A 23,114-nucleotide genomic window follows, 5' to 3' on the forward strand; every position below is an offset into this window, starting at 1 on the left:
TGCTTGCTTTTTATTTGTAAGAACCTATGCAACGCCACCCCTCACCCATCTTTCCCCAAAGGGACATGCATCCTTTACAAAACTCTCTTTAAGAAAATGTATGCTCACAAGGCCACACCTCCTCCGACACTTCAAGAAACCCAATGTATACGCTCGCAAAACTTTCGTTTGAAAAAAAAATGCATGCATTATTTTTGCAAGCGCACACACTCTTCTAAAGGTCAGTGCATGCAACTTTTACAACCATTGCTTGCTTATACAACGCCCCAGCTGTTCTTTCCCCGCCAAAGGCACAGGCACCGCCTTGCAAAACTCTCCTTTTAGAAAATGTATACATACTATTTCTTTTTGCAAGCGCGACCAGCATCCCTTTCCCACCCCCCACCAAACCACGTGCTCCCTTTCGCCCAACTTTTCCCTTAACTCCGCCCCGCCTCCTCTCCTCCAATCAGAAAACCGCTTGCAAGCCGCGCCTCCCTAACCGGTTAAGTGCTGCTCGTGCGGTTCTCCCTCTGTCTCCGATTGGCTGCCGCGCGACCAGGTTTCATATTTCTCCCCGCCCCCTTTCCCCCTCGTTTTCTAACCGGCGTGCGAGCGCGAGACCTCGGAGGGGAGGGGAGAGGAAGGGCGGACGGAGGGCGGGGATTGGTTGCTAGGGCTGTGACGTTAGCGTGTCGCGAACGAAAGGGCGGGGTCAGGGGAAGAAGAAGGAGAAGAAGACGCGGAAAAGGTCAAACTCGAGGCGAGGAGAAGCGGCGGAAACGGCCGGAGCGGCGACGGCAGCGGCCTCGGGAAGGGAGGGGGGGAGGAGCACGAGTGCGCATGTGCGAGACTGTGAGGGGGTTCTTCTCCCCCACCCCCAGCGCACCAGGTACGGGCGGGCAAGGGGAAGCGCCCTGGCCACGCCCCCTTCTCACCTGGGGGGCTCATTTCTAGGGTGGGTCCGAGGGGGAATCGTTGCCCTTCTTCGCTTTGAGTTACTTTTGAGTTTCCTGGAGGGAAGTTAAACTTCTGGGTCTGTGGAGGGGGGGGGTCAAGCCCCTTTCCCCCACCTCTTTGAAGTGGCATCTTCTCTCCTGTCATCCCCCCAGATTGATATGGCCTCATTCCTCCCTTGACAAATTCAATAAGTAGCCCCCCCACCCTCTTATAACCTCCCTCCGCTCTTAGATAACAACTTTTCTCTCTCTTGGACCTTCCCATTCTAAATTGGAGTGACCCCGACATGCGCCCCCCCTTCTCAGTAGTTGTGCTTTATGGTGATCTTTGTTGGAGTCCCCCCCTTTCCAAGAGCTCTCAAATTGTCCTTTCCAAGAGTTCTCAAATTGGTGCTTTCAGATGTCCTATGAGTGTCCTCTGGTGCTTTCAGATGTCTTATGGGGTCTCTTCACCCTAACACCCCCAATAATGGAGATATAGCCCCCCCCCCTTATAATGTGCCAAGTTCCCCTGCTGGAGTGTGCCTGTATTTCTCCTTCCTGTTTTTCCTATGCTCCCACACCTATTTCTTATGGAAAGAGCTCTTAAACTTGTGTTTTCATGCACTCGGCATGGGGGTCGGTCACTTGGTAGCACCCCCCCACCCCCGGTTTGAGGAAGTACAAGAAGAAAGTTTTCTGTTTGTAAAGTTCTGTTACGGAGGACGACCTCGTGCGTCCTTGTGCGTGGTCGACGTGATCGTTTTTTCTGATAACCTTGAGTGGTGATGAAAGAAGACAGCTTCCTATTTTGCTTGGATTTCCTTTAGGGTGGAAAACTTTTCACAGGCTCAGAAGTAAGGGTGCTGAAAGGAACGGCTGTTTGAGAAGAAAACTCGAAGTTACATTTGTTTGAGAAGTGTTCCCTTTTAAGACACTTACTAGCCCCTGGATAATTTTGTGGGTAACAACTTGGAGTTGTAAACCGCCACGGTCCCTCTGGCATCTAACCTTGCATTGGACGAAGGTTGAAATTGACTTCTTTGGCCACATCATCTGTCCAGTTTTGTGGAAATCCCTCTAACCAGTAGCTAGCCTTCAGGAGCAGGGGTGCTGAATTGGCATATTCTAGTTTAATCAGATGGGTCGTATCAACAGATTTTTCTTTAGACACTTTTCTGCGCTTAAGAGCAAATTATTGCATGTGCAAAGGAAAGGCAAGTACTCTTCTTCGTTGCCCCCTCTACCTGGAAGCAAGTTGTGTTGGAGATGAATGCTACTGAGAATATTTCCCTCCATCTCCACCAGAAAAGATCTGTCCACAACCTGAGTTCAATCCTGACGGAAGTCGGTTTCAGGTACCTGGCTCAAGGTTGACTCAGCCTTCCATCCTTCTGAGGTCAGTAAAATGAGTACCCAGCTTGATGCAGGTGAAATATAGTTGACTGGGGAAGGCAGTGGCAAACCACCCCTGTAAACCTATAGTTGACTGGGGAAGGCAGTGGCAAACCACCCCTGTAAACTTAGTCTGTTTGGGTCAATGTCATGTTGTGACACCACCCCATCGTTCAGGAATGACCTGGTGCTTCCACAGGGCACTTTTCCCTTTAAGGAAAAGCATCGTGAAGCATTTGTCTTCCCTTTTCTATTCAGTTGCTACTCTCAGAGTTGATGGAATAGAATAGCCAAACGCTGTTGGAGGAGATGGTGAAAAATACGTTATGGAATGAAGCTTTAAAAAACAACATGCAGCGTGTGGTAGCAAGAGATGGAAAATAAAAACAGTGCAGTTTGAGAGTCACTCCTGCCTAAACCTGTTAATTCCAATGGGCTTAACCTGGAGTAACGCTCTTTAGGATTGCGCTGCAAGTTGTGTGTCCCGGACAGGGGCTGCAGAATGTGTTGGGAGGAAATAAGGCTGGTTCAGGAGGGTGAGGTGAAAGCCCTCCAACGAAAGCCGTGGGTTCTGTTTTCCAAATTTTCTGCTGACGGTAGATTTCTGGAGACAGACTGACTGCTGATTACAGCATTACGGCCCAGAGTAAAAACGGTAGTTTATGGAAACTTCTTCATTGCAGTATGATGCACTTAGGCATGTCCAATCTGACATCCAGGGATCTTGAGATCTAAGTTGTTTACATTGCTTAATTGCCTGTGAGCTGCCCTGAACTCCTCTGAAGGCTGAGCGACAGAAACTGTTCAAAGAAAGTAGGGGTGGATGCTGCCCCTTCTTTCCCTTATGCAAAGTTGAGTGTTTCTTTGCAAAGAAACCGACCTGTTCTCTCCCCCCCCCCCTTTATAATTTTGTGTTTATTAGAAAGGCTTTCCCACACTGCAAAAAGAGAAATAAAGAACTGTCTTCCTGGAGAAATCCCCGGTGTGTCCCTTGAGAGACAGTTGCTGAAAATGAGCGTGGAACTTTTTTTTTTGAAAGAGAGATGCATTGATTTGCAAGGGACGGATTCGTGTGTGCTGACAGTTGATCGCCTGGCGTGGTGTGGTCTTGATCGCACCTGCCACAGATCTCAGCACGCTGATTCCTCCCTGTCCTATTTTTCAGGACGGCAGGAAAGAGGGCTGGTGATTGCGAACTTCCCCGAGCTAATGAAAAGTAAACTTCTGTGTATTCCCTCCTCCCCTTCCAGGTCAAATCATTCTTCCTCCTCGCTGTTTGCCTCCTCACGAGGCTTGAGCCTTTGGTTGACTTGGGTGAAAATCTGCAAATGATGAACTGGTTCAGTTGCTATATAAAGCTGTGTTATAGCTTTCTGGTGTGGCCTCTTATACCTGAGGAGTGGATTTCTCTCAGTCCTGTTATAATTATTCTGGCTTGGCAGCGATCCTCGACAAATGGTTAATCTTTCCTTTCTGGCTTGGCTGCTGGTAAAAAGGTGTGACTGCGCAGAGAGGTGTGTGCTCTTTTTTTCCTTTAACAATTTGGGTTATTGGAGCACCAAGTGGCTTGAAGTAATGCACGCTCTTGATGCTTTTCTCGTCTATGTGATGACATGATGGAGACTGAACCTCGACGGAGAGTGGTTAAAACAAAGTCAGAGATGCCATTGATTTGCAGTGATCAGGGTTAAATTAAAGCAGTATGCTTTTTTTTGTATGTGTGTGTGAAAAAGTAGGACCAGTTGCAAGCCACACTTAGCAAATCGTTCCAAATCTTATTGACCTCAGTGGATTTGCAGAGGTCAGTCTTTCAAACGAACACTCCAACTCTGTACAGCCTCTTTGCATCAAGTGGGCTAAACCTCCTTTCCCTTGTATTTATTTTCTTGATGGGCAGCGTTCCAGCGCATACAATATCCTGCTTTTAGTGTGCATGTTTCTGCACGTTCCTTTTGAAAACTGAGCAAGTATGATTCTTGTATATTTCAGGATGCTTGTGGACTGCTCAAGAGCATTAAGCAATAGTTGTGCAATGGTAGGAGACTTCCTTTCTCTCCCATGTGCAGCATTTCCCCGTTTGCCCATGGAATAAGGAAACTTATTTCCCTCAAAGATTCTGTCGGCGAGGAGCCTCCTATTTGGTACAGTTGGTGTCCTCATGTATGTGATAAGATCGTATGAGATCGCTAAATCTGAGGTACAGCGTAGATATTTAGCAGATATAAAGAATATCTGCAAAAGTTTGGACTGCAGGTAAATGCTCCATTATACAAATGTGTGAATCGTGCATGGGGTGGGAGGGCAAGTACGTAACTAGGACTTGGAGGTGCCTTAATTCTTTAATGGCTTTTTTTCCTCACGGCTCACTGGTAATTCAGTCATGGCATATACAGTGGGATTCATTGAATTAGAGGGGGTGCCTCTTGCCTTTAGAATACAGCTTGTTTGCTGACGATGAAGGTCTAGCTCACACTTCCTCTCGCTGTACAGTCTTTGGTAGTTTTGGTAACCTTTCCTAGGAAAGACGTGTGTCACTATTTCTGGCGGATCGTTGTCCTTATATTACATGTTTAGGTGTGAAGTTTTTTTAAGCTCTGTGAGGTTACAAGATTTCCAGATGTCTCATTTTTATTTGGATTTTTTAAAAATTATGATAGAATGTTTTTAAGTCAATAAAGGTTTCATTTTAGAAGTTGGGACACCATCAGGAGTCAGTTATCCAGTGTTGTGGCACTTCTCAGCATGTGACATCAGCCTGGCACAACTTGTATTTTGTTTTTATTTGCATAACTTGCTTTAATTTGCTTTAATTTTGCTGATCAGTTGTTGAGTCTTTTGGTAATACACTATAGTGTGCGTGTGCGCTCTCAAAGTTGCAGTTGACTTATGGTGACCCTGTAGGGCAAAGGTATCAAACTCGCAGCCCTCCAGATGTTATGAACTACAGTTCCCATCATTCCCTGGGAACTGTCGTCCATAACATTGGGAGGGCTGCGAGTTTGACACCTATGCCGTAGGGTTTTCAAAGCAAGAGATGTTCAAAGGTGGTTTGTCATTGTCTGCATCCACATCATGATCCCCAGATCTGGATTTTTATCCCCCCCCCTTCTCTCCTGTAAGGAGAATCAAAGGGCTGACAATCTCCTTTCCCTTCCTCCCCACAACAAACACCCTGCGAGGTAGGTGGGGCTGAGAGAGCTCTGAAGAACTGTGATTAGCCCGAGGTCACTCTTGTAGTCCAGTAGTCCTTGGAAGTAACCCATCCAACTTCTAACCAGGACTGACCCTGCTTAAGCTTCTGAGATCTTATGAGATCAGGCTAGCCTGGAACCATCAAGGTCACAGCTACACAGCAGGACTTCACTGTAATACCGTTCACACTGGAATGGAGCCTACCACTCCACTCACCAAAATTTATTCATTCATTTATTAGAAGATTAGTACCCCACTTCTCCTCTTGGCTCAAGTGTGAAGCCTTTCTTCCAGTTTAAGAGCCACTTAAAGGATGGTTGGATCCACCCCACTGTGAAGAACTCCCAAGTATTTCTGCAATGTGTTGGGGGCTAATCTTTCCCAGTATAACTTTTAACTGTGTTTGAGACGGAGGCTGCAACGGATGCTTCCACAGATCTTTTTCAAGTAATGGAAGGGCTCACAGAGTCTCTTTGATTCTTCTGGGCCTCTCAACAGCTTCCTTCTATCCTGTCTATGGGATGGGTTTGGAGAGGGACCGTTTTGTGATAGTTCTGATCGTTCATGGTGATTAGATCTTGGAATGTGGCTCTGGGCAACTACACCCACCCTGAACCCTGTGCCTTGTGGCATTCTTCAAGCTTCCATCTTGTCTACTACCTCTTGGAGAGGTCATTTCAGTGTGAATATGACACCCTGCTTATTTTCAGTCAGAGAGGAGGAAAGTAGCAGACATGGTAATTGGCATCCAAAGCCAGATTGACAAAGAGTAGATGCTTGGTCTTTACAAGACTTAAGTCTTGATAATCAGGAGAAAAACCTGCTTGGGAAATAAGCATTCAACCTATTTAGGACATGGTTTTGATTCCTGCAGATTTGAAGTTCTCCGTTCAGGGGTGTCCCAAGTGGTCCAGATGGTGGTGAGAAATGGTTATCACAGCTGGCAGACAAATCTTGGCTGTGTTCTTTCCTGGGCAAGAAAGATCAGGCCCCAGTTGACTCTCAGATTGGATTATTGCAAGGTCCTATATGTAGGTCTACCTTCCAAGAGTGATTGGGAACTTCCGCTGGTCCAGTCATTGGTACAACAAGGCCCCATGGAACACGTCCAAAGTGATTTAAATTTTTTTTAAAAAATAGCTGAGCTAGCTGCCATTTACTTTCCATTTTGCCCTGTTCACTGGGCTAGTCTTGTTCCCTAAAGCCTCAACCCGTCTAGGTCTGGGGTACCTTAAGAATCACTTCTTGCTATCTTACTGCTCAGTTCCATTCTCAGAAGGTATATATAGCGAGCATTAGTGCCAGGTTGAGTCTCGTTGGCGGCCGCAGAGTTCGGGAATATTGTCCTGAGGGATATGTTTGCTTTATACCTACATCATGACTATGCAGAAGACATTTGAACCCTACTTGGTTTCAGTGGGTTCAAGCAGCTGTTTAAAGACATAGTTTGACTAAATTGGTGCCTTTTGTGTTTGGCTTCTGATCTCCCGAAATTGGTTTTGCTATTTTAGTTCTGATTATTAGATTTTATCACTGCTGTTGGCTGTTCTGCGGAGCAGCTAGCCTGAAAAAGTGGAATGCAAATATAGACGCTGGATTTTCTAAAATTGCCTGCCACAGTCTATAAAGAGAAGCTCATGGTCATGCGGTGGACTTTTCTCCCTCTGGACAGGACAAGCAGTGTGGAGGGATCTTCTCCCGCAGTTCTCCTCTGAGGAGCGGAGAGAATCTTTCATGCCTTTTGCCCTCCCTCCTCCTTGGTGCTTGCTCTTTACTAGAAGGAGTGTTTGCACTTGTTCCAGTGTGAAACATTCCCCAGAGCCCTTCAGAGTACTTCAGGACATTCTTCCAGCTTCGGCTGCTTCAAGGAATTCTTTCACTGCAAGACTTGGCTGAGCAAATTCCAGACATTGGCATTGCTTGCAATAAATGTTTATATCAGTGCATCTTAATCTGCTTTTCCTCCCAAACAAATCCATAGGCATGTGTCTGGAGACTGTGCAACTGAGAGGCACATATTTGAGAGCTGCATTATGGCGTCAGCTTAGAATTTTCTGTATTGATTGGTTGTGCACTGCAAACTTTTGCCGTACTTGGACCCTTTTTTTTGCTTTGGAGGCACACCTGAGAGTTTAAGATGCAAAGTGACTGGATTGGAGCTTCTTGGGACTCCAAATGGCATCGAGTAAGAACTAGAAAGGTAAATAGTCCTTCGAAGCTTGCTTAGGGAAAGTCTTCTAGCCTGAGCACAGAAGTCTTCCTTACTGGAATACCTGACATGACTTCCCATCCCCTACAGCTGTGGTTTCCAACCTGGGGTGCATGTACCCCCAAGGGTATGGACCAGAGAATTTAAGCATAAGCATTTTATTGTCATTGTGCACGCACAACGAAATTTACAACAGCATTCCTCGATGCACACAATTTCAGACTCATACCCCATCCTCACTTTCCCCTTCCTCCACCCATCCCTACACAGCCCCAAACACATCAGCACGAAGCCGCAGAGTTTAGCATAGCCACAGTAGAAGCTGTCTCCAAGCCTCTTTGTCCTAGTTTTGATAGACCTGTATCGTCTGTCGGATGGTAACAGTTCAAAAAGAGAGTGTGCTGGATGAGACGGGTCTCTCAGAATATTTTGGGCTTTTTTTAGGCAGAGAATTTGGCAGTATGCCAAAAATATGTAATGAGTTTTGCTAATTGGGGGGGGGGGTACAATTTTAGGGAAATAGAATGCCAAGGTGTGCCCAAGTTAAAAAAAGGTTGGGAATCGCTGCCCCAGCGGAATTATTTGGATGCTGAAGCGGGTAAGGCAAATTTCCAAGTCCTATCGCCCCACTATCTTGGCCTCTCTTATTTATCACTTCTCATTTCCATTTGAGCTCCTTCTCTGGTTTTCCTGAGTATTTCCAGAGTCCAGTTCTGCAGGTGAGCCTTTGTTGTGTGCTCGCTGCTGGGCAGGGTCACATGCACGGCTAGAGTTCCCATTATAGCCCAACAGATGGTAGTGCACTCTTCAAAGCTGTGTCTTCTGGAATACCGTTTAGGGCAATGAAAGGAAAGCTGGGTCTTCATTAATAGCGTAAACCTTATTGATATGTAAATACGCGCTTTATTTCTTTGTCGCTTCTGTAGTAACGTATTGAGAGATCAGTATCACCTTTGAATAATGGAAATGCTTGGTTTCTAAATTTAATACCTCCAGTGCTCACTCTTTGTTTTGAAACAAAAAATATTCTGTGAACATGAGGTTGTCCAATGCTTTGCATTGGTTTCAGTGGAAAAAGAATGAAAGGGAAGGGAAAGCTGCCATGTGAAGATGCATTTCCTGTATTTGCCCTCTCTACTGTTTGAGCCTTTATGGGAGTAGGCTTCTCTCTTTGGGGGGGTTGATGGCATTGCCTTGGCAAAAGCCTGGAGCTTTTGAGGGTGGTACTTGGGAAGGGTGGAGTTTGAGGAGGATGTGATATCCCCTTCTAGGCATTTCCCAAGATCTCTGTGATAAAGATCATGGTGACATAGAATCATAGAGTTGAAAGAGACCCCAAGGGCCATCAGGTCCAAACCCCTGCAGTGCAGGAACATACAATCAAAGCGCTCCCAATATATGTTTATCTAGCCTCTGTTTAAAGACCTCTGAAGAAAGAGACTCGACAGCACTCCGAGGCAGTGAATTCCACTGTCGAACAGCCCTGATGGTCTGGAAGTTCTTCCTACTGTGGAGATAATTTTCCGTCTCTCCTCTCATCCTTCTCTCATACCAGTTTCTCAAGGGCAGGGGAACAGACCGAAGGGTGGTGGTTTAACCCAGTGCGGGCACACAAATGGCAAGCCTATCTCTATTCAGAGAGCTTCTGTTAAGCAATAGCATGCCTGGGGGAGGGGGGCATGAGGGGGCTTAAGGCCACTACCCTGGGTCATGTGGTGGGCGCATTTGACCGCCCACCACTGCTTGCCTGCCTGCCCACCCCACTCATCACCTTCTGTGCCGGCCGCTTCAGTGGGTGGAGGGGGGGGCGCAATCAGCCCTTGCCCCCTGGTGCCATTCCTTTCAAGTACACCACTGCTGTTAAGTTAACAGAAGATGGCAATTTCTTTCTGTAAGACTTCAGTGATGTTTTTAGATACGCGAGCAATGAAATGTAGTCCACGAGGGCTCATAAAAATAAACCAAGGTATTACTACATGATTTACATGATCTGGATTTCTTTTGGAGGGGAAGACCTATTTTTTGGAACAAAATCTGGATGCAGTCCGTATGGTAGCAAATCCCTTATCCCCATTCCCTATTCTTGTTCATCTAGAGTTCTGAATTCATGTGAATGCAGTTAAAGTTTATGGGATTGTTCCCTGAACCTTCATTAACACTTCTTCCAGTGCTAAAAGGTTTTCTAAATACTTGAGGTCAATTGGACGAGGCATTTCGGTGATAAGCGAGTTGAACAAATGTGGTTGACTTAACTTCTTGACTATTTTTCAAGCCTGTGTGAGTTCTTCAACGGCTTGGCTTACACACTTTCATCTGGTTCCTCTCATGACAGATAAATAACTTTTGGCCAGCTCTTATGCAGATATTGCTTCTTACTGGAAGGTTCATGTATGCACTGAGTCTTAATGTAGCTTTTTCAAACAAGAGGAGTTGTACGACAGAACCACATACCTGTAGGTTTGGACAAAGAGGCATGGATTGAGCAACTGTGTAATGTTTGTTTATAGGATGGTCATCGGTTATTAAACTTGTAGTTTCTGTTAAATTCTGCGTACTGCTGTCCTTAACCCTATCTCTGCTCTAACGTGACAGAGGTTTATACATATATACATGTATGTTTGTGTGTATATATATGCGCACATGCTTGTGTGTGTATATGTGTATATATATTGTATGTATGTGCATATATTGAGTATATTGAGTATATATGTATATATACACACAGTGTTATCTCATTCAGTCAACTAGCTATTCTGTGTTGAAGTCAGAGTGAGCATTGAGTGCAGCCTCCAAAGTGCAGCATCATATTATCCAGGGCATCGCTATGGAAGCCGAACATTAGTCTCACAATAGTGTTAAGCAGCAAGTATCTTTTTAACCCTTGACGTGAGAATGAAGAGTTTGGATTTATATTCCCCCCTTTCTCTCCTGTAAGGAGACTCAAGGTGGCCTACAAGCTCCCTTCCCTTCCTCTGCCCACAACAGACACCTTATGAGGTGGGTGGGGCTGAGAGCGTTCCAAAGAACTGTGACTAGCCCAAGGTCACCCAGCAGGAATGCAGGAGTGCAGAAACACATCTGGTTCACCAGATAAGCCTCTGCCACTCAGGTGGAGGAGTGGGGGATCAAACCCTGTTCTCCAGATTAGAATCTACCTGCTCTTAACCACCACACCGCACTGGCTCTCATAATGAGAGAAGGGCATATGCTTGACGTAAGAATGAGAGAAGGGACTCCTAGCAGCAAATGCATTCCTTGCATAGCAGGAAGGAATGTATTTGCCTCTAGGAGTCCCTTGAATATTAAGATTTAACATTTTGGCTTGAATGTCTTGGTACTGTTGTGAAGAAAAACTGACAAGGTTTGTATATCTGTATATTTGTGGGTCACCACAAATACTAAAACACCACAGTTAAATTTCTAGTCATCGTGGCTACGTGGCATCTGGGATTTGTCATGCCCAGGGCAAAGGCATCCTTGGAAGCTCATGGTGGCCAAGAAGTAATTTGAAACTCTTCGATGTCCCATCAGACTTTTTATTTGGTTCGCTAATCTAATTGAGAGACCAATGAAATGTATTAAGTATTTATTTATTTTCAAAATTTATATCCTGCCTGTCTGCCCTCAAAAGGGCCACCACGGAGGCTAACGATTTAAAACATACGTGGTAAAACTTGCATTAGAAAACCATTAAAAATCAGCCCTCGCTCAAACGTACATCATTAAAACTACTTAAAAAGTTGAAAAAAACAGAGTTAATGTACACACAAACCAGTTAAAATTCACATAAAAACATAAAAAAGTTGATTAAGAAGGAGTAATTGTTGAAGGAATGCCAAATGAGACAGAACTCTCCACTGGCAGAGGATGGTCATAGAAAGGGATGGGTGAGTTTCTCTGGGGAGAGAATTGTACAGCTTTGGTGCCACGAATGAGAAGACCCTGTCCCTGACAGCCACGTGCACACCTAATCTCAGAATTGAGATGTATCTCAGTTGTTTCTAAGCACAGTATTTGGGTTCTTCTAAATTACTGGGACGAGATGGTGTGAAAAAAAGCCGTGGGATAAGGCTTTGGCTGAAGGACGGCAGAGTAAAGGTCATCAGAACCTTTTAACAACTTGAAGTGATGTTTGTGCTTTTAAGCTTTCTAATTAACCATGAAGACCTTTATACCATTCTTGTATAATTGAGCGTTTAGATCTTCCCTGATGGATCATTCAGTGCTGGTACACGCATGGTGGTGCTGAGCGCAAGGCAGTCTGTGCAGATGTTCCTCTCTTGGAAACCTCTTTGTCAGTCTTGGGGTGGGGAGGCGGGGGGGAGAGATTTCAGCACAGTTAAAATAATATGCAGTGTTTTAAAGGTATTATTTATTTGGTGTGTCATGTATGTAGTGTTTTTTTTTAGCAGATAGGTTTCTGATCCAAGGAATTTACTATCTAAACTTTCACACTGAAGAGGAAAGTATAAATGAACGCTGTGAGGATAACAAGGTCTGGTAATGAGCAAGATTGATTTAGTGATTTGGCTGACTCCCACCTACAGGGATGCGGGGTGTGGCGGACCCGAGATTTCTCATACATTCCTCTCACTTTTTGAAGTGCTTGGGTGTAGAAATTTTAGTCTAGAGCGTTTTAAGGTCCTAGGACTGGTTTTATATTGGTTTTACTATTGTATGGGATTTTATTATGGTTTTTATTGTAACCTGCCCTAAGATTGGTGTAAAGGGCAGGGAATAAATCTAAGTCATAATAGTAATTTAGAAAAAAAGCTGTATACCACCTCTCTAGAAACTGGGAGGTTTTGCAAGGGCTTTGCTTAAATAGTGCGTTCATGGCAGGGTTTGAAGAAAGAATCACGTTGCATCTTGGCAGCATTTGCTACAAATTTACCACTGCCTTAAATTATTTGTAGAATACTTCATCTGCCATGACCAGTGGAGGGTCTGTCACTGGAGTTAGCCACTGGTAGCTGCACATATGCTCTTGAACACAAGAGCAGCCCATGTCTCCATGGTAGAACATCTGTTTTGCATAGTGAATGACCGGCATCTCCGTTTTTTAAAAAACTTGGCAATAAGTAGGGTGCTGTGGGGTTTCCGGGCTGAATGGCCGTGTTCTAGCAGCATTCTCTCCTGACGTTTCGCCTGCATCTGTGGCTGGCATCTTCAGAGGATCTGATAGTAGGAAAGGAAAGCAAGTGGAGTATATATGGAGAAACACAATAGGTGTGCTTTCCTGAGACGTAGTTTTTCCCATCTCCGTGTGTCTTGGAACAATTTATCCCCGTAGAGACGTTCAATGATGATGCCAGATGCAGGTGAAACATCAGGAGAGAATGCTGCTAGAACAGGGCCATACAGCCCAGAAACCACACAGCAGCCCAGTGATTCCAGCCGTGAAAGCCTTCGACAATACGTTGAAGCAATAAGTAATTTGAAAAGCCGCCCCCCCCCCCCGCCCACATGCCTGAAGCCCAGGAGAGATCTGCTCCCAACCAGGGTAGACGTCGCTAACTTAGATCGACCAGCAGTCAGCTTCATTTGTGCTTTGTGTATTTTGAAATGCCTGTCGGTGTGGACAGCTGTCTGGCCAGAGGAGAGCATATGGCAGTATCTCAGTGTGTCGTCTTCTCCAGATTTAAAGGAGCCTTCCAAGTTGAGCCCAGTGTTCTGCTTCACTTGCTGCTCTGTGTGGTGCGAGAGCCCTTGTACATACCTAGAATTGCTGCAAGGATTCTTGATGGGAATCTCCAGGGAGGAAACGGTGGGTAAACATGGTGGAGGAAGGTCTGTTTTCCCATCAACATAGTGATTGTCAATGGCCCACAATGGTGGAATCCATGAACTGAAACCTCTGTGCGCTTCCACGTAACGAGGCAACCCTTGTGCGCTGTCCTGAAAGCACACGGAACAAAACTTGCCAGATCTGGGATGAGCTAATACAGTTGGCCCGTGTATGTGTTTGGAAGAACCACCGGCATATGGCTCCACCCCACAAACGGGCGCATCTACTAAAGGTGGCACCCAGGGCAAAGACGGCTGTATGTAAAGTTGGGCCTGTTGAAGGCTGGGCTCGGCTTCTGAAGCCTCCGGTTTCAAGCTGGCCCCAGGCAGGCTGAGGCTAGCCCTGAGCTGCAAGTTCTGCCCTGGCCGGGTCCAGCTTTGTAGAGAAGAAGAGTGCCCCTAGAGGAAATAGTGTTTTTGGAAGGTCAACAGAAGAAAAAGAGTTTGAATTTATACCCCCCTTTCTTTCCCGTAAGAAGACTCAAAGGGGCTTACAACCTCCTTTCCCTCCTCCCCACAACAAACACCCTATGAGGTGGGTGGGGCTGAGAGAGCTCTGTAGAGCTGTGACTAGCCCAAGGTCACCCATCTGGCATGTGTTGGAGTGCACAGGCTAATCTCGTTCCCCAGAGAAGCCTCCACAGCTCAACTGGCAGAGCAGGGAATCAAACCCAGTTCCCCAGATTAGAGTGCACCTGCTCTTAGCCACTGCACCACGCTGGCTCTCTTTGTACCGTTGACTTCACCTCTGAAGCCTTGAGCTGCACCTCTGCCTCCATATCCTACATGGAGTTCGGGGAGGGAGCACAGCGGGACGATGCAGGGGCAAGGCTTCTGGGGTGGGGTTCTGGGCTCTCTGGCGCCCCCTTCCCAGATAGCACCTGGTGCATAAGCCCTGGCATGCTCCCCCCTAACTATGCCTTTGCCCACAAGAGTTTGAAATTGGGGTGGGGTGTGTGTGCGATGGAGGAGCTCTTAATGAACTGTACCAGTCCACCATGCCTCCTTTCAGTTTTACATCTCCCTCTTCTTTGGTCTGGAACCTGCTGTCCTCTTATTAACAGCAGGAAATCTTTAGTCATTTCTTCATGTCTTTCCCTATTCTGGATTTTTTTAAAAAAACCCAACCTTCTGTGGCACAAGTGCTACCCCTCTTTCTCTTCTATATGGTTCCTGATGCATGTTTGAGTTAGATTCCCCCATCCTCCTTCTGCTCCCTCCTTCCCCCTGCAGAAGTTTAAGAATGTGCACTGCTCCCTTGGGGCCAGAGGTCCTTTTGTATCCTGAGATCATCCCAGGCGGAAGGGAGGCGAGAGGGCCATCAGTGAGGGATCTTCTGCTTGATTGGAAAGTCCCTAGCCTAGCAGGATCTGAAGCAACTGAAATACTTTGGGGTGGGACTGCAGGATCCTCAGGTGGACAGGAAGGATCGCCTGCCTGCACTAAACGTGTGAATTTAAGTGTGTTGCATTTTATTTAATTGTAGTCTACTTTTCCCCCCTGGATGCGACTCAGAGTGGCTTAGGACATGGTTCTCGTCTCCGTTTTCTCGCAACATCTACCCTGTGAGGTAGGTCAGACCAAGAGCTTGTGATGTGCCCAAGGTCGCCCAACAAGCTTCTATGGTAGAAGCAGGGATTTAGACCTGAGATCATCACCCACTACGTTGCACCAGTCCTCAGTAGGCGCACAGCCAGATGGGTAAAGAGGGGTAAACATGCCTGGGGTCACGACATAGGTGGATCTGAACAGAATAATACTATTCCGGACATCAGATTTCTTTCCTTGGCCAGGCATGTAGCCAGAGGTATGTGCCACAGTGATTCTGCAGGGCCCTTGAATAGAAGCAGGTGGCCAAACTGTGCTCGTTTAGCCTTCCAAAGAAAAGGAGAATGAGTGCCCTACTGTAATTTAAGCCCTGCAGTGCTCTCCCCATTTCATACATACCGTGAATCTGTAAAATAATGACTGGGAAGAAGAAATGTCTGTCATGTATTAGAACGTCCTTCCTTGAACAAATAATTAGTTTATCATTTAAAATGCTGGTAGAGTTAGTTCCAGATTCATTTTTTGGGGCGGGGGGGGGGGGGCTTGCTCTGTATTTGTCTTGTCCTCCCCCTTCCCTTCCTTTTTATATTTCTCTGTGTGCTTAAAATAAACGTCCTTAAATTTAGAACAGACTGACACCTTTTCCTGTTTTTCCCAACGGCTGGGCTGCTTAGCAAGTCGCTGCTGAAAAGGTAAAGAGGAAAGGCTGTTTGCCTGTGGAGGTGAAGGATGTACCTGGATTCTCTCTCTCCTGGGTTGTGAGCGACTCACTAATGTCACCTGTGCACTAAGACAGAGGTCTGTTCTGGGCAGTCAGTTGGGGCCAGGAAGAAAGCAGGCTTACACGCGGGTCGAGGATCCAAAATCTAAACTAGGACAGTATGAGCTCAGTGGCATTGCTGTCCAAGAGGCCGTCTCCTCACTGGGCCTAAAGTGACCTGGAGCCATAAGGAAAAGCAAGATATAAATGTTTAAATAAGTAAATTGGGGGCCGGTCACACAAAAATGCATCTGGAACAATACCAGCATTTTAAATAATAAACTAATTATTTGTTCAAGGAAGGACGTTCTAATACATGACAGACATTGGGGAGAAGTCTCCAGGAAACAAAATAGGGAAGATGATTGTGTTGCTGTCGTGATATCCACGTGGATCCCTGCTAATGTTCAGGGGGGGAAATAAACACTGCATGAACGGAACCCTTTACTGTCATTCAGGTACATATCCTTGTTTCTATTAATCAACCTTCCATAGAGAGATTTGCCGGAATAATGTTGCCATTATTTCATAGAAACTGAGTAAACTGAGAAACTGTTTTGAGAGGAGGGGGGTAACCAATTGGCATAATGTAACATAGTGGTTAGTGTTGGACTAGTAGAAGTGAAAAATTTTTGGACAACTGTAATGTTATATATTGAGAAACTGGTGAAGATTAATATTGGGATAAATAATGATTTAATGTTCATGGGTGTAATGGAGGATAGAAGGGTAGATAGAAAATATAGCTACATGTATAAAATAATGATCAAAGCAGGACATGCAACAATAGCTTTAGGCTGGAAAGAAAAGAAAAAATGGACAATCCAGAAATGGTTGGAATACATCTGGGAACCAGTGACACTGGACATTTTTGACATAATAACAAAAAATAAACTGTGGCAAGATAAACAGAGTGAAATTTTGAAGATATGGACAATGTATGCGGACTGGATGAAAGAAGCTGGAGTCAATGAGGAGATATGGGAGAAGAGATTACAAAGAATGAACTTACTGCTGTTTGTTTGATAAAATTATGAAGAAAATACAGGGGGGAGGGGAAAAAGGGGAAATGTATTGTTTGAAAACGAATGAAGAAGAGTATCAATATAAAATGGAATATTCAAATGATACAATAAAAATTATTTTTTTTTAAAGTGTTGGACTAGGAACTGCGATATTCAGGTTCAAATCCCTTCCCCCCCCCCCCCCCCACCACCGTTGTAGCTTGCTGGGGACCTTGGGCCAGTCACGCATTCTCAGCCTAACCTACTTCACAGGGTCGCGATGAGTATAAAATGGAGGAGAGGAAACTGATGCAAGCCACGTTCGGTGCCCGTCGGGAAGGAAGAGCATAAAGGAAGGGAATAATTTTTCTCAAACGCACTGGAATAGACAACCTGTTGGGAATAGGCCCAGGGCTGGTGAATTTCCCATGGCAGTGGGACAGCCATTTAAGTGTTTGACTGGCATCTGGCTTTATGGTGAAACCCCTTTGATTTGGGCATAGTTGGCTGGCAGGACTTTACCCTGAAGGGGGTAATATGGGAATAAGGAGGAATGAAAAGTTAGGTCAGTGTTCCATTCCCACATCTTTTTAAAGATTCCTGCATGTTTGTTCCTAAAGGTTCATCACAAGAGCACAGGCAGCCTAGATCCTGCACCCGGATGCTTTCTGGGAAATACTGGAGAGCAGTTGGATTAAGATGGGCAACTCCCTTTAGATCCTGAGGGTCGTATGCATGCACTTGCAGGTAAGTAGCAGTTGCGTTGCCACGTGTCCTGTGTATCATGCCGATGGTTGACTTCTAACCAGGCCTGATTTGATGTGGGAACTATTTGTCACTGAAGCCTAGGTAGCGGAGGTTGCAGGAAATGTGACCTCAGGGGCCCAAGACACCATGATTTTTCTTTGCAGAGGAGTTCATGTTAATTGTGTCTGTTGTGCTGTTTGTGACTTCAATGACTGTAATTTGTGCTGCTTGTGTCCAGTTAGTTACCACTCTTTCTTCAGCGTCGATGAAGCAAGTGCTACTTAGATTCTCCTGCTGGAACGTTCCACCTTTCTCTGTATGCACCTGCACTTTTGTGTTTATCCTCACACACAGCGCTTAGGCACCTAAAATGTTATGTCAGTGGTCCCTCTTCACCCTGGTAGGAAACTGTCCAGAAGTTCCCTACCTCTGCCTGGAACTGAGCTGCTTGTGGGAGCCATCCCCTGCCCATCGCTGCCTGAACTGCATTGTCTGCGCAGGCGCACAACGTACAAGAAGAAGAGTTTGGATTTATATTCCCCCTTTCTCTTTTCACAACAAACACCCTGTGAGGCGGGTGGGGCTGAGAGAGCTCCGAGAAGCTGTGACTAGCCCAAGGTCACCCAGCTGGCGTGTGCGGGAGTGCACAGGCTAATCTGAATTCCCCAGATAAGCCTCCACAGCTCAGGCGGCAGAGCGGGGAATCAAACCCGGTTCCTCCAGATTAGATACATGATCTCTTAACCTCCTACGCCACTGCTGCTCAAGAAATGTTGCTTCAGATTAAACCTTCAATCGTTTTATACTTGGGTAGTTTCTTTGATTCAAAGCCCTGCTAATCTGCATAATGTATGATATAATCTACGTTGTGGAGTAGTGTTAAGCATTTGACTAGGATCAGAGAGTCCCAGATTAAAGACTCTCTTCTGCCATGGAAGCTTGCTGGTTGAATGGGCCTGTCACACTCTCTCCACCTAACTCTGCTTTGCTGGGTTGTGAGGGAGAAATGGAGGCAGGGAGAATGATGTAAGCCACTAGCGGTCCTCCAGATGTTATGGACTACAGTTCCCATCATCCCCTGCCAGCATGATGTTGGCAGGAGATGATGGGAACTAGTCCATAACATCTGGAGGGCTGCGAGCTTGACACCTATGATGTAAGCCATCTAGGATCCCCACTTTGGAGAAAGATGCTGCAGAAATAAAGCAAATAAACATCACGAGTTGAGCATGCTGGGGACTGGGCCTTTCCACTCATAGAGGGTACAACTGAGAAGGGGAGAAACGATGTCAGCCAATTTATAGAACCCTGGGTAGAAACGTTGGGTATCAATGAAGACTGGCAATAAATAATCACAGGAACCGTTGTTATTGCACGGCATGTGAGCTCAAGGGAAAGATGTGCACATGTTTTAATAGATACACGAGAACGAAATATTAACTGTGTTAAACCTGCATTATATTTACAGTATGTACATAAAAGTGAAATGCAAGTTAACCATAAACTCAACCCCAGCAACCTCCATCAGCAATTAACCCCGTGAGACTGAAAGTTCAAGCAGGAAACACAGCTGATTTAACTTGTGTAATAAAGAGTCACACATGTTGGATTTGATCCAGCCTTTCTGTGAACAGAGAGGGCTTTTGGGGAAGGATCTTTGCCTCCCGCCCCCCCTCCAATCCTGACGCAGCCCTTCCCCCCAGCACACTTCCTCAAAACGGGGGTGGGGGATGACCTTCAGGAATGGCTTGAGGTGACGGCTGCAGCTGGAAAAAAGGCTCAGCAGAAATCTGGTTTCTCCTTCCACAGTGCCGCAGAAAGAGCTTTTGCTCCAGGGTGTTGTGGGTTTTTTTAGGTTGTATAGCCATGTTCCAGTAGCATTTTCTCCTGACATTTCACCTGCATCTGTGGCTGGCATCTTCAGAGGATCTTCAGAAGATGCCAGCCACAGATGCAGGCGAAACATCGGGAGAAAATGCTACTGGAACGCGGCCGGCCGTACAACCCGTCAGGAGAGAATGCTGCTAGAACACGGCCATACAGCCCGGAAAACCCACAGCACCTTAGTGATTCCAGCCATGAAAGCCTTTGAAATTGGTTTTGCTCTGTATTGTCGAAGGCTTTCACGGCCGGAATCACTGGGGTGCTGTGTGGTTTCCGGGCTGTATGGCCGTGTTCTAGCAGCATTCTCTCCTGACGTTTCGCCTGCATCTGTGGCTGGCATCTTCAGAGGATCTGAAGTTCAGTTCAGATCCTCTGAAGATGCCAGCCACAGATGCAGGTGAAACATCAGGAGAGAATGCTGCTAGAACACGGCCATACAGCCCGGAAACCACACAACATTCCAGCTTTTGCTCTGTTTGCAGACTCTGCTTGGGCGACAGCATGTGTGTGAGTGGGAGGATTTCTCCCTGGCTGCAACCCTCTTCCCCGCACCCCACACCATTCCCAAGGCTCTCTTGGTCCTCTAGTGTTTTTTTTCCCTTTTTAGCCAGAGAGGCAGTCAGTGGGCCAAAGTGGGGGGATTGGATAGACTCTTTTTACGACTATTCTCCATTTGCAGACTGGTTGGATCCAACCCATGAAACTGACGGGCTTCTGAATCGTCCACAGTGAGCTTATACTGGTATAAGCTTATACTGTCCCTTATACTGGTATGAGCTTATACTGTCCCTTAATTTAGCTGTGTTCAGCTCTCAGAAAGGGAGATAAGAAGGTGGCCAAAGAGCTCAACCAGTTGACGCAGCAGCTCCAAGGCTATGAAATGTGCAAGTGTTGCCTGCCGGACTAAATTAAGTGGCATAAATCTTAACCACTTTTCTGTCTACAGTTACCCGTTCTGCATCGTGGTGGTTATGGGCGCAGTGCCCCCCCCCCCCCCCTGCAATCTGGAAAGCCGCATGAAATGTTGATGGTATCCCTTCGTGCAGCAGGGCAGTGTGGATCAAAGAGCGCTGGGCTGGCAAGGCAGCACCCTTTTTTCATCACGCTTCTGTTGAGGGGTGGGCTCTGGCACCCACACAAATAGCCGAAACCATGATCTGGAAGGGACAACTGTACTCAAAAGAAATTTCTCCTAGGTGATTTTGCAGCAATTCCTCCATCCTACTGACTTTTCCCCTCACAAGCTTTCATTTGATCCCCTCCTCTCCCCAGTGCTAGGCACAGTATACCTTCACCCCTTGGAATACGATTTCAGGGATCATAGCAAAGTGCAGGGGAGGCCAGGAACTGGACATTATACTGTATATACTTGCGTATAAGCCGAGTTTTTCAGCCCTGTTTTAAGGCTGAAAAATGCTCCCTCGGCTTATACACGACTCACTGCTTACCAGCCGGCTCTTCAGGCCTCTGCCGAGGCTGGGGGCGTGGCCGGGACGACCTCCCTGCGGCTGCACACGCCGCTTGTTGCTGCCCTCCCCGGAGGGTGAAGGGGAACCCTGGCTGGCTGGGCTTCCTCAAACCTCGGGAGGCAGAGGGAGCTCCTTATTTGGGCAGTGACTCCCCCTGATGTCATTGCCCAAATAAGGAGCTCCCCCCACCTCTCGGCTAGGTTTGAGGAAGCCCAGGCAACCAGGAGGTGGAGGGAGCTCCTTATTTAGGCAGTGACTCCCCCTGATGTCATTGCTCAAATAAGGAGCTCCCTCCACCTCCTGGTTGCCTGGGCTTCCTCAAACCCAGCCGAGAGGTGGGGGGAGCTCCTTATTTGGGCAATGACATCAGGGGGAGTCACTGCCCAAATAAGGAGCTCCCTCTGCCTCCCGGCTTCCCACCTTCGGCTTATACGCGAGTCAATACGTTTTCCCAGGTTTTGGTAGAAAAATTAGGTGCCTGGGCTTATACACGAGTCAGCTTATACACGAGTTTATATGGTAGGTTTTCTGGGCTATGTGGCCATGGTCTTGTGGTTTTTTGCTTCCAATGTTTTGCCCACATCTGTGGCTGGCATCTTGAGAGGCATGTCACCATAAGATGTGTTTCACTGTGTGGCACAGCCAGGAAATCCCCTTCTTGTGTGCACTTATGTGCCAGGTGAGCTATAGCACCTCCTCACCTGTTCATGTAACTCCAGCCACATGGTCTAGTTCTCCACTGCAATCCTATAGACTGTGTTTGAGAATCTGTGTGTTTCCATGGGGCTACTTCTGTTCTTTTGCTTCTTGTCTGAACTGCTGGAATGAGGTACCATCCCAGCTCCAGAGGGAAAAGATTAAAGCAGAGGAACAAAATTGGATCTCTGACGACCCCAGGCTCTTTGTAAGCTATTTTCAGTTTCCGTATGCATGTAAGAAGAAGAAGAGTTGAATTTATATCTCCCCTTTCTCTCCTGTAAGGAGACTCAAAGGGGCTTACAAACTCCTGCCCTTCCCCCCTCACAACAAACACCCTGTGAGGTGGGTGGGGCTGAGAGAGCTGTGAAGAACTGTGACTAGCCCAAGGTCACCTACCTGGTGTGTCTTGGAGTGTACAAGCTAATCTGCATTCCCCAGATAAGCCACCACAGTTCAAGCGGCAGAGCGGGGAATCAAACCCGGTTCCTCCAGATTAGAGTACACCTGCTCTTAACCACTACGCCACTGCTGCTTGCGTGGTCACACTGTAACCAACTCATGTTGACCCCAACTATGGGGTGGTCAAGGCTGGAGCTGAGTGGAAAGAGTTGGCCATTGCCTGCCTCTGTGTAGCAACCTCGGTCTTCCTTGGGGGCGTCCCACCCAAGCACTGGCCATGGCTGCATAGCTCCTAAGCGCTGATAAGCTCTGGCCAAACTGGGCCATTGAGGCTGTTTCTCTGCATATAACCGACCTGGGCATTATACGGCCCGCGGGCCACATTCGGCCCGCTGGATTACCCTGACTGGCCCCCTGCCTTGCTGGGGAACGAGGCGCCTTTGAAAGCCCCGCAGAAGCCGGTTGCCTTGGCTGCCGGCTTCTGCAGGGCTTTCAAAAGCGCCTCGCCCCCCTGCCTTTTGGCCCGGCCCTCCCCAATATTTTCTGTTTCTTATGCGGCCCCATGGAAAAAATAATTGCCCACCCCTGGCATATAAGGAAATGCAACTCTTAGATCTTCAGGGAAAAGGTGCACTAAGACAGTTAAAAGACAAGTTTACCCTATTACCAGTATTTGGAACTCATTCCAGTTCCCTTGACAACAGAGTTAAACAAGGATTTTTTTAAAATTGATGATAGGATGACTAAACAAACAATGGTGACTCGTGAAGCAGAGGTCATGCACCCAACAGTGCAAATGCTTAGCGTTCAGTAGAGCATGTGTTCATGCGGAACACTTGAAGAAGAGGTGGCTTTTATACCCTGCTTTTCTCTACATTTAAGGAGTCTCAGAGTGGCTTATGATTACCGGACCCAGTGTGTAACAGACTTCCCTCTGTGATATACCTCTGAAGATGCCAGCCACAGATGCAGGCGAAATGTTAGGAACAAGATCCACCAGACCACGGCCACGCAGCCCGGAAAACCCACCACAACCAGCGGCTTATGATTGCCTTTCTTTCCGCTCCCCACAACGTCCGTCTTGTAAAGTAGGTGGGGCTGAGA

The 23,114-nt window shown here is 46.7% G+C and overlaps 1 protein-coding gene across 1 annotated transcript in view; it reads left to right on the top strand.

Annotated features, from left to right (window-relative positions):
* Positions 1–709: 709 nt before the first annotated feature.
* ZFAT (zinc finger and AT-hook domain containing) overlaps positions 710–23,114 on the top strand; it is a 193,224-nt gene continuing 170,819 nt past the window's right edge. Inside the window, 2 exon segments of the mRNA XM_048508580.1 lie at positions 710–871; positions 17,433–17,559. Coding sequence (XP_048364537.1) covers positions 17,548–17,559 — 12 coding nt within the window. The 5' untranslated portion in view covers positions 710–871; positions 17,433–17,547.

Source organism: Sphaerodactylus townsendi, linkage group LG09, assembly GCF_021028975.2.
Source record: "Sphaerodactylus townsendi isolate TG3544 linkage group LG09, MPM_Stown_v2.3, whole genome shotgun sequence".
NCBI classification, from domain to species: Eukaryota; Metazoa; Chordata; class Lepidosauria; order Squamata; family Sphaerodactylidae; genus Sphaerodactylus; species Sphaerodactylus townsendi.